Below are 12,379 nucleotides of genomic sequence, written 5' to 3'. Positions count from 1 at the left end.
TCCAAATGTGAGATTGACTCTAATGCTAGGTATAGTGGCATATGTTTTTAATCCCAGTACTGAGGAGGCAGAGGCACATGAATCTCTGTGAGTATGAGGCCAGCCTGGTCTATATAGTGAGTTCCAGGCCAAACAGGGCTACATAGAGAGACCCTGTCTCAAAAACAAAACAAATAAACAAACAAAAGTAACTCACTCAGATGTTCTCAATAAATAATACAGAATACAATTAATAAATTTGGTTACTTCTGTGGATTGGGCTTGATAACTGGAGAGGAGGAAAAAGTCTTTCATGTTTGTGTTTTTCACAAAGCATATAAACTATAGTGCTAAAATACAAAAGTAATGCTAAGCATAGTGTGCATGTGTATAAAAAGGGTATATAATTCTTTTAAAATTTAATTTAAAAAGTAAATCAGTGGAGGCTGTAGAGTTGGCTCAGTGTTTAAGAGCAGGTTGCTCTTCCTGAGGACCCGGGTTCAATTCCCAATACCCACATAACAGCTTCCAACTACATATAACTCCAGTTCCAGGGAATCTAACACCCTCCCCGGGCCTCTTTGAGCATCAAACATGTATGTAGTACACAAACATACATGCAGAAAAACACTCACTCACACACACACACACACACACACACACACACAAAATAAATTTTTAAAAAATAAAATGTGGGGAGGTGGTGGCACACGCCTTTAATCCAGCACCTGGGAGGCAGAGGCAGGAGGATCTCAGTGAGTTTGAGGCCAGCCTGGTCTACAGGGTGAGTTCAGGGCAGCCAGGACTATTACACAGAGAAACCCTGTCTTGAAAAACCAATAAAATAAAATAAAACAAAAATGTTTTCTTTTTTTTTCCAAGACAAGGTTTCTCTGTGTATCTTTGGAGCCTGTCCTGGAACTCATTCTGTAGACCAGTGCCTGAACTCACAAGTCCATGCTTGTGTGTATTAAAGGCGTGCTCTACCACTGCTTAGTCTATGGCCATACCACTTTGAAGGAACCTGATCTCGTAAAATGTTGTTTTCTAAGATGGCCTGACTTACTGAAGGAAGCCAGAATCCCCACACTCAGGAGGTGTGGATGAGGAAAATGAACAGTTCAAGGCCAGTCTCAGTACACAGGTAATTCTACATGGTCAGGGCTACTTGTATCAAGCAGAAACAAAACAAACCCGTTTAAGCCTCCCCAACGTATCAAAGAACCAAAAAGACCACAAGGAGTTAAACAGGCCAACATGTAACTAAAGCCCTGTGGGTAAGGAGACCTGAGCAGATCCTGCTGTGAGATCATCTGTTAGACAAGGGGACACTGAGTTCTGCTTGTGGCTCCCCGCAGGGCTGAGGGAAGGTTTGAAGGATGAGTCCCATTCAAAGTGTGCAAGTGTGCAGACACTTCGTGTCAAAGGTGGAACAGAAGTAAACCTGCTCTGTCTGACCGTCCACAGCGGAGCACAAATGAAGTCTCAGGGGCAGGGACAAGTGAAGAGAGGTCGAAAAGCGAAACAAAATGTGCCCAGGACACTGAAGTCACCAGCTAGCTCTCTTATTCATGAGCACTCCAAACAACATCACCTGTGAGCTCCAAAAGTATCCAGGTATGATTTTTACTTTGTAGGGAGTCCGGGCAGGTCCTTTCTTCGGATGACAAGCGCAGAAAAATGCGGATCCTTCTGGAGGCCTGCTGCATATCTCAGCCACCAAAGAACTCCCCATAAATACTTTTCCAAGGAGGAAAAGCAGCGGGCAGCTGACATGAACAAGCATGCTAAGAGAGTGAAAAACACCCTAAAATGAACCAACATAAACTCCACACAGAAAAGAAATCGGCAGATTAAAATGAAACAAATCATAATCAAAACTGAAGACACCAAACTAAAAGTCAAATTTCTAATCAGAACAAGGATGCATTTGGTATGTATTCAGCAGCAGGGCTTATATGCCTTTCAATAACTAAACAAAACCCAAACAAACAAAGAAAACCATCCCTAGGGCTGGAGAGGTGATTCAGCAGTTAAGATACTTATTGCTCTTCAAAGGACCAGAGTTTGGTTCCCAGCATCCACATCAGGTTACTTACAAGCACTTTCAAGTCCAGCTCCAGGGGCTCTGTCCCCTCCTCTGGCCTCTGAGAGCACTCACACATTATCAGGGTCTTTTATTTGGTTGAATGACTATCTGTATAAATTCCATGCTGACCAAGAGCTTTTGATCCTGCCTAATCCCTCCAAGAGCTGGGCTCAAAGGTATGTGCCCCCATATCTAGCCTGAGGACTCCTATTTTTAAAGACATAGAGAACTATAGAACCATATGGTACAGAACAGGAATTCTTGAAACATTTTCCACTCGAAAACCCTTTTCGCCAGGGAAACTTTCACACAACCATAGGTATGTGGGTACATAAACCCACAAAACACTGATAATCATAAAGAAATTTATTTTACAATAATTCCTTGAGGTACATATAGTTTTACCATTTATTAAAGAAGAAAGCAAATGTGCATACATTTCCATACAGAGAAAACATGGCTGATGTTTGACATGCAGGAGAGAGTATCTGCAGTATTGTTCAGGGTTGATTGACAGTTTCATTCTTTAGTAGCCAATGCTAAGAAAGACTCTTTGCGTGTATGCACAAATACGCAGTACAAAGTAGATTTAGGGCTATTCCAGAAATTGTTGGAAATTCTGTCTAAATCTCAAGCTGAAATTCAGTTATTAAATACAGCACAGAGGACTGTGCTCTGGGGGCAGGGGGACCCCAGGCCTATGCTGCAGTGGGGGACCCCAGGCTTGTGCTCCAGCTGGACCTCTGGGGTTATCAAAAAAAAAAAAAAAGTGGGGAAAGCAGCATGTTAAGAGGAATATGGGAAAACCACAGGGGTAGATGGGGTAGATGTGATCATATTCCAGTATATACGGGTGTGTGTGAAATTCTCAAAATAAAAAATTAAATGATAAAAGTAAAAGAATGCCGCCTAAGAGACGTGTGGGTGACAGCAAAGTGGCCTAGCAACACGTCATGAACATCCTGGAAAGGAAAAGAAAGAAGAGGAGACAGAACTAGTATTTGAAAATTAATGGCTGAGTTCCCTAAATCAATGTGAGACATCACCCCAAGGATAGGATACTGCCCAAAGAACTGTGAAAAATACGTGTGATAAAGAAAACAAGGGGACAAAACCAGGAGGAGATCCAGGAATTCCAGGGAGGTCACATCTAGTTACACCACAGTAAAGCTGAAAACCAAAAGGTAATACAGTGAGCACACTTCCATCACAGGAGTCCTCTGGGTGGACTGCAGGGTAGAAAAGAATGTGGCTGCGAGTGAAAGGACTAAGATACAGGACAGACAAAGCAAGGAAGATGCTAAGTATAAAAGCAGGTCTAGGGGCAGAAAAGATGGCTCAGTCTAGGGCTGGAGAGATGGCTCAGTGGCTAAGAGCACTGGCTGCTTGTCCAGGGGACCTGGGTCTATAGCAACATTGAATGTAAAGATGTCTCGTGGTGATTTTTTTGTTTTTCGAGACAGAGTTCTCTGTGTAGCTGTGGCTGTCCTGGAACTAGCTCTGTAGACCAGGCTGGCCTCGAACTCAAAGAGATCTGCCTGCCTCTGCCTCCCGAGTGCTGGGATTAAGGTGTGTACTACCATCTGGGCTTTCTGTTTTGTTTTGTTGTTCTTGTTAGTTTTTGAGGGAGGTTCTCATGATCATTTTGAAAGTTATAAAATATGGCCACCCATTTGAAATATTGTGATTTGGAATATGGTGATTTTAAAATTCATGAACTATGGCCATCCATTTGGGGACACTTGCTTTATGACAGTAACAACTCCGAATAGTACTGGAGGCTGCAGACAATGTAGGAATTGAGCATCTGAGTACCCAATGCAATGGACCAAAATCCTCCTGCTATTCTATACCATTATGTAAATACTTCTAAAAAATTTAATCTATCCCCAAATCTACTAAAACTAATATTATGAGTTAACAAAGTTTCAAGAACAAAGTTGATAACCAGCAATGAAAAACAGAAACTAAACATCTTAAATTATCATGAAGGGCAAGGGAGATGGTTCAATGGGTAAAGGAGCTTGCCACCAAGTTTGATGACCTGAGTTCGATCTCCAGGACACATGTGGTTGAAGAAGAGAACTGACTTTGGCCATGGTATGTACATGCACGAGAGAGAGAGAGAGAGAGAGAGAGAGAGAGAGAGAGAGAGAGAGAGAGAGAGAGAGAGAGAGAAGTAAAAAATTAAAATGTAACCAAAAGTTAAAATCAGTATCATAAATATATAGCTAATAAAATGTGTATTAAAGTTACATGTTTAAAACTATAAAACATCATTGAGTGAGCTAAAGAGGTCCTACATAAACAGAGAGCCACTTTGTTGGAGGATTCAGTATTGCCAAGATGTTAGCCCTTCCTGACCTATTCGAGACAGCATCCACCACTGAGCTGTGGAAACTTCCAGGGGCCAGCATTAAAGAGCTTCTCCATGCTTAGTCATAGCCTCTATCAAGGTAGAACAAAAGAATTCTTCCAACTGTCTGGTAACATGTTGGCCAATCAAAGTCCCATTGGGACTTTTAACAAACATCAACAGTATAGTCCAAAATTTTGTATGAAAATATAAAGGAGCCAGAAAAGCCAGGTTAATTCTGAAAAAGAATTCAAGCTACCTGATTCCAAAAGTCACTGTAAAATTACAAATACATGCAATTCTAGAAAAATATATAGTCTAGACAAATTTGGAACCAAAATTCTACTTATATATAACAATATATAAAATTATATCCTTACAGTTCAATTAAAAAATAACTAAATAAGGGGATAAAATATGGGCCAATTATATGAACCAAAGAAGGTTGGTGATAATGTTGTTCAATGTTATGAATCTATTAAAATGCAAATTCAAACTAGAATAGGAGGGTGGATGCGATGGATCAGCCAGGTAAAGCTATGCAAGCCAGACAACACGAGTTCCATGCCCAGAAGCCATGGTGGAAGGAAAGAAGCCGTTCCTGAAGGCTCTTGTCTGATCCTCGCCACACATGCTGACATATGCATGCATTTCACACCTACAAGAATAGCTAAGAGTAACTAAATGATCATGACTGGCAAGGCCGTAGAGTGGGTAAAACTCAAACGCTACATTGGTGGAAATAGTACGCTCACTTTAAGAACAATGTGGTGAGAAACCTTGTAAAATTAACATATGTTCACAGTATAACCCAGGAACCCTCCTGATATGGAACAATCTTTTGGTACACTGTGAAGATGTGTCACTTGGACTGGTTTAATAAAAAAGCTGAATGGCCAATAGATAGGCAGGATTTTCGGAGCAGAGAGGACACTGGGAAGAAGAAGGAAGATGCCAGGAGACACAGACCAAGCAGCATGGTATTGCAAAGTAAAGGTAACCAAGCCACATAAAAGAATGTAGATTAAAAGATATGGGTTAATTTAAGTTAATTCAAGAGCTAGTTAGAAACAAGTCTAAGCTATCGGCCGAGCTTTCATAATTAATAATAAGTCCCCATGTCATTTTTTGCGAGCTAGTGACCCAAAGAAAAGTTCACCTACACCTCTAGTTATTTACCAAAACACTAAAAATATACAATAATACAAAGACCCATAGATGACTGTAGCAGACTTATTTACTCATAGTAACCAATAAGTGGAACAACTCAAATGTTCATCATCTAATGGTATATCCAATTCAATGGAATAGTACTCAACAACAAAAAGGAATGGACTATTGTTACATACAACAATGTGGGTAAATCCCAGATACAACATGCTAAATAAAACAAGTCAGATAAAAGTTTTACAATTTTATGATTCCATGTATTTGGAGAGTACAGAATCAGAAGTCAGATCATTGTCACAGGATGGAGGTAGGGAAAGAGGACCCATTAGAACCAGATACAAGAGAACTGTTTGAACTACTAGAATAATTCTATATACTTACTGTGGTAGGCTGTGGTATCACACGACTTTATATTATTAAAGTCGGCTTGTGGAATTTTACAGACAAATGGGAGAGATTTTATAGTACAAATTACATGTCAATAAATCTGACTTTTAAAATAGTACAACATAATTACTAGTGTGTTATAGGCCCACAAAGAACAATTATCATTTATTTGTTGTTATTTAGGTTAAATACAATTTCATGAAAAAAATAGCTAAGAACACTGTTCTAGCTTGGTGTTGTTGGTTGTTTTTTTACTCTTTGCTCTTTGGAGGTCCAACACCCAGCTCCCAAAAAATCATACAGAAACTTATTCTTACTTATGAATGCCAGGCCTTAGCTTGGCTTATTTCTAGCCAGCTTTTCTTAAATTATCCCACCTACTTTTTGCCTCTGGGCTTTTCCTTTCTCTATTTCTGTGTATCTTTCTTTCCTTCTTATTCTGTGTCTGGCTGTGTAGCTGGGTGGCTGGCCCCTTGCATGCCCCTCTCCTCCTTTTCTTGCTCTTCCTTTCCTATTCTTCTTCTCTTCCTATTTATCCTCTCTGCCCACCAGCCCCACCTATCCTTTCTCCTGCCCAGCTATTGGCCATTCAGCTCTCTCTCTCTCTCTCTCTCTCTCTCTCTCTCTCTCTCTCTCTCTCTCTCTCTCTCTCTCTCTCTGTGTGTGTGTGTGTGTGTGTGTGTGACCAATCAGGTATTTTAGGCAGGTTAAGTCACACAGCTTCACAGAGTTAAACGAATGCAACATATCTTTGCATCATTAAACAAATGTTCCATAGCATAAAAAGTGTAATAATCTTTAACCAATATTCCACAATAGCTTTGTTTCTGTGATAAATATTCTAACCAAAAGCAACTTATGGAGCAAAGGGTTTATTCGGCCTACAGGTTACAGTCCATCATCAAGGAATGCAGGCAGGAAGTGAAAGCAGGCACTGTGGAGGAATGCAGCTCACTGCTTGCTCGCTTGCTCAACTAGCTTTCTTTCTGGTTTTTGTTTTGTTTTGCTTTTTGTTTGTGTTTTTTAAGACAGGGTTTCTCTGTGTAGTCCTGGCTGTCCTGGAACTTGCTCTGTAGACCAGATTGTCCTTGAACTCAGAGATTCACCTGCCTCTACCTCCCAAGTGCTGGGATTAAAGGCATGCACCACCATTGCCCAGTTCAACCAGTTTTCTTTACAGCCCAGGCCTCCCTGTCTATTAGGGATCCACCTCCCACAGTGGTCTTGGCCCTTCTACATTGATTAGCAATTCAGAAAATGCCCAACAGGCCAGTCTGATCAAGATAATTCTTCAGTTGAGGTTCCCTCTTCCCAGATAAATAAAGGCTTGTGTCAAATTGACAGCTGACTCTATGATCAACATACAGGGAGGAAATATTAATTTTATCGGAATGAAACATACAATGTATTAATATCCTGAGTATGTCCAGTGCCCCCAATGCTCTAGTTTCTTTTCTGGTACTTTGACAAACGCCATGACCAAAAGCAACTTGCAGGGAGGAAAGTTCTATTTTAGTTTATAGGTTACAGTCCATCATTGAGAGAAGTCAGACAGATCCCTGAAGCAGAATCCATAGGGGAACACTGCTGGGTGGCTCACTAGCAGGCTCATGCCTAGCCAGCTTTCTTATGCAGCCCAGGGCCACCTGCTAAGCAATGGTGTGGCCCACAGTGGGCTGGGCTCTTCTACATCAGTCAATCAAGATGATTCCCCACAGCCATGCTCACAAGCCAATCATGAGACTCCCTTCTCAGGTAATTCCAGGCTGTGGAGTTGACAAAGCTAAACAGGAGATCTAGAAATCAATACAAAAAGGACATCTGCATTTTAAAAGACAGCCGATTCACATTAGAGCAGCTGTCAATGAACAGTCACAAACTACTTGATCCGACTTGTCATCCAGGGAAATAAAAATAAAGTGACCACCATTATTTTCCCATCAGAAAGAAAGGCTGAAGTTTTAAAGAATGATCATTTCAAGTATGCCTCAGTATTCGGGGCAAGCGACACATGCAGACAATGAAGATGACTATACTCACACTTAGATCTATCAGAAAACAAAAAAGGTGACTTTTAAAAGAGTCGGATGGTTTTCTTTGCAGGTCTATTAAGGGGTGGGCCTGTGCGGGTGACCATGGGGCAGGAACAGTCATGTGGGCTACAGAAATCACAGCGGTCTGAGCGCATGGCAGTAAGAACGGACCCCCCACCAAGCTAAGGGTGAACCCCATTCAGACAATGACGATGCCCTCAGTGCTCTCCAGGAAGAAAACTGGTGTGAACTGGGGAACCCCAAAATGCAAAAGAACAATGGCGCAGTGGGTGCGCCCCCCCCCCACTGGTTTGTAATGGCAAATTGGAAAACGTCTAACACATTTTATGAAATTTCCTTAAGGAGTCCCACATTTAAAGCTATTTGTTGGCTCCACGGCTGACTGGGTTGCTCTTGAGTTATCCTGCATGAGTTTGGCCTTTAAAAAACAACAACAACAACAAAACAACAACAACAAAAAAACTTTTTTCAACTTTGACCTTAATTAAGGTCTGATTTCTAACACAGTAACCCTTGAGTGCACTGTTTACACCTATTTAAAATGGAGATCTTGTTTTACAATCTTCCTGAAAAGCAAGTTTGTACTAGACATGGAGTGGGGCTTCATTTGCTTTAAAGTGAAGGTAAAAAAACCAAGAACGATCGTCTAGTTAACTTGCGGGTGGTTGTAATGTTCCGAAATGAAAAAGAAACAACCCCACCTGAGGCCGGAATCAAGAAACTCAAACACACGGAGCCCAGGGCTCCGAGGGCAGCGCAGACCTAAAGAAGACCAGTCCCTAGTCCCAAGCACGGGGCACTTTCTGAGCAGAACTGCGAACAGGAAACCTTGTTGACGTCTTGTCACTTTGTCACCGGACCGCACAAGTAAAGCACGCTTGAGTGTTTTCCTTTTTTTTTTTTTTTTTTTTTTTTTTCTTTTTTCTTTTCTTTCCTTCTTTTCTTTCTTAATTGGCCATCTTCGGGGTCATTTTGAGAAGGGGGGAAGGAAGAGCGAAAGGAGTGACAGGGACCTGCTATCCATTTCCCTAGGGAGGAAAGGCTGAAAGTGATTGGCCCAAAGCTGAAGTTAGAAGCGAGGTTACCCCCTTTCAGGTGCTTCAAGGCAGGAATCAAGAACAGAAATCCAAGAACTAAAGTTACAAGGTGAACATTGGCGCCAAGGACCGGCAGGGTCATCAGTCCCCGTAATTCCACTTTCACCCCAAGACCATTGAGAGATCCAGTGACCTCTGTGCACCCGGGATCCCACGTCAATTCCTCACCCCGCTTCCCTCGGAGAGTGGGCTTAGCCTCACAGTCGATGCACCTCTTATACCCCTCTTTTTCTGGCTCCGCCGCCGCGGGGTCCATCTTGTTGCCGTCTGTTGCCACAGCAACCGCAGAGCGGCTCACACTCTAGCAAGAGAAGCGATGATTGGAGAAGGCGGGCGTCCCTAGCAACCGCCAGGTACGGAAGTCATACATTTTATTTCGTTTCTTGGGACACAGGCTTCACTCCCATCCCAACGCTATTAGTCACACCTTTCCCGGCTTTTCAAAGCCACTTCACACATGATCTCCGTGAACACCTGCCTCTTCAGGATACACTAGATCCCCATTTCCACAGGAATGTTCATCCTGTGGTCCTTTGACCTCCTCCAGAGGTCCTTTGACCTCCTCCAGAGGTCCCTGAATGCCCGTCAGTTACGTGCTGAAGGAGTTGGAAGCCCATAGCATCCCCCAAAGTAACTTCCAGATGATTAGCCCATCTTCCTTTTCTGAGACAGAAAACAAAGTGGTATTCTACGCAGAGTTTATTTACATTTATTTAAATTGGACCCTAAGACATCTCCCAAAGACTTTAACTAGTGTTCTTCCTTCACCCGTTCAATTTTTAAAAAGGCCTATCTAATTTGATCAATGATTATTGGTTATATATTAGTCATCAGGGGAATAGTCTAGGCACTGAAAGATTGCAACTGCCAAGAAGGCTTCACCAGGAGTTGACTTCTGGTATACACATGGTCACAGGATAGTGTTGTGCATAACGTGGTCAAATCATGGAGAGTGGTGAGTGTGTTGATCGCTGGACAGGATGGTCAGGGGTGGCCTCTTTGAGGAGACAGCACAGGAGCTGAAGCATGGGAAGATAAAAGTGATGGAGAGGTCAATGAGAAAGCAAGATGCAACAGAAACCGGACATTAAGGGCAGACTTGAGTTTGAGTCAGTCTAGAAAAGGAAAGGTCAGTCTAGAAAAGGAGAGGTCAGTGAGGCTGCAACAGTGAGATATGAAGGACGGTGATAAGAAATAATGAGATGGCTCTTTGCAGAACTGCCCCCACACCAGTATCTGGTGCTCCTGTCCCCTGTCACACCCTATCACGTCACCCTATTTATTTCCTTCACAGATTTTGTTAGATAGTTTTCCCCTGTGGGCTCCATCAGCGCAGACTGTGTTATTTGTATCCCAGCACATAAAATTGTAACTGGTCCAAGACCAACACTAAACAAACACTTGTTGGCTGCATCAAGTTCCACACCACAATACCAGGAATCAGGGGCTGACTGTGGGGGTGTGGGAGAAAACAAGAGCAATAATCTGCCTTCAGGACTTCGAATTACTCTATTAGTGAATTAATTGTGTGCAGAATTGGATGGTTTAGACTCTGAGCGCTGTGCAAAGCTGTTGTGCAACCCCGGATAGTTTCTTTATTCTTTCAATTACATCTCAATTCAAGGTCACAAGTGTAGACTACCTACTGTCTACTGAGCACTGATAGAAAGCCATCAAGACAGACATCAGCTCTATCTATGAAGCTTATGGTCTCTGGATAGTATGTCCACTACAGCTGACTCTTGGAACTCAATAGCTCCTGTGGCCCTGAGTTCTCGATATGTGTCTGGTCCCAGCAGGAAGGTGGACTAGATGTAAATTTGGGTCATAAAGACTTTGAGCAAAAGAAAAACAAAAAATACCTCTTTGCTAATTTAAAAATATTGACTTCATATTAAAATGGCAATGTTTTAGATATACTAGGTTGGATAGACTGCTATTAAAATTAATATTACTTGTATTTTCTACTGCTTCATATGGCTCTGTTAGAATGTTAAGCTACAGATGTGGCTGGCCTTAAATGTGCATTTGATAACGCCTCTCCACTAGGAGCTTCCCGCCAGCTGAATACACAAATGAATTCTCAATACGATGTTTCAGGAGTCATTTGGGGCTTGGCATCTGGAATGGCAAATTTCAAATCGAGGAAGTAGACCAATATTTTACAAAGAAAACAAGGCAGACATCTCCCACAAGCTTATTGCACATACTGAGCATGCACGGGGTCAGGAGGGAGCCACTAGGGAAGGTTCCCTCAGACAGGGTTGAGACCTGACATCCTCGAAACCTCCCGACAAAAGAATGGGGCTTTCAGGAGACCCTGGGGTAAACTAAACTGTGCTGTCTGCAGGAATTTAAACTGTGTAAGGGGTGCGGTAGGCTTGGCTCTGGACCCCGCTGGCAGACTTTGAAGGGCAAGAGAGATGAGCCCATGAGGCTCCCCCAGCAAAGCAAAGGAGGAACTGCTAGGTGGGAAACAACCCTCTCCCCCATCCTCACCCCACCCCTCCCCACTTCCTCTTTATTTGGTTTGAGCATTCTACAGCACAAGACGTGGGCTACTCCAGAAACTGTACTGGGTCCATTGAAGTCCTTTCTAGGAGGGGAGCTTAGTGGGACAAGGAGACCTCAGCAAAGGAGAGCTGAATGCAACAGCCTCCCAAACCCACACCAATGTTGGGCTTCCAAAGAGCGGTTTGGCTATGAGAGCTGCCCCCTCGTGAATGGCATTAGCACCCTTATAAAGGGGCTCAGGGAGGAGGTTTTCCCGTCTCCCACTTCCACCTTCTGCTAGGAGAGGATGCAGTACTCTTCCCCTCCAAATAGTACATCTTAGTAACAGAAACCTGGCTCTCCCAGAACAATGAACCTTCCAGAACCTTGATTGTGGACTCCCCAACTTCAGAACTGTGAAAATTAATACAAATTAATTGTGTGTACAGTTCTGTTGTTGATAAATTCTCTAGTCTCAGGTATTTTGTTACAGAAGCACAAATATTAAGACATTTTGAAGGTACTGTCAGGTCCCCAGAAGTTACAAAGCCCAGCCAGACAAGGGGGGGCCTATCTGACCTCATTTCTTAATAGTTTCCTAGTTATGGAGATATGCTCCCTCCAGGACTCTCAAAAAATGACACATTCCTTAACCACAGAAGTGTCAGACACTCCTTTCCTCCTCCCACACTCCAATTCAAGGGCCAGAAAACAGTTTTCCAGCTGTGGGCACAGATATGAGACATCAGTGAGC

The 12,379-nt window shown here is 42.7% G+C and overlaps 1 protein-coding gene across 1 annotated transcript in view; it reads right to left on the bottom strand.

Moving 5' to 3' along the window:
- The window catches only part of Hydin (HYDIN axonemal central pair apparatus protein), a 362,032-nt gene extending 352,630 nt beyond the window's left edge, over positions 1-9,402 (bottom strand). The window contains exon 1 of the mRNA XM_028891069.2: positions 9,301-9,402. Within this exon, the coding sequence (XP_028746902.2) occupies positions 9,301-9,388 (88 nt within the window). The 5' untranslated portion in view covers positions 9,389-9,402. The remainder of the gene's footprint in view (positions 1-9,300) is intronic.
- Positions 9,403-12,379: the final 2,977 nt, after the last annotated feature.

Source organism: Peromyscus leucopus, chromosome 5 (genome assembly GCF_004664715.2).
Source record: "Peromyscus leucopus breed LL Stock chromosome 5, UCI_PerLeu_2.1, whole genome shotgun sequence".
Lineage (NCBI taxonomy): Eukaryota > Metazoa > Chordata > Mammalia > Rodentia > Cricetidae > Peromyscus > Peromyscus leucopus.
This window is presented reverse-complemented; position numbering and strand designations above follow the sequence as displayed.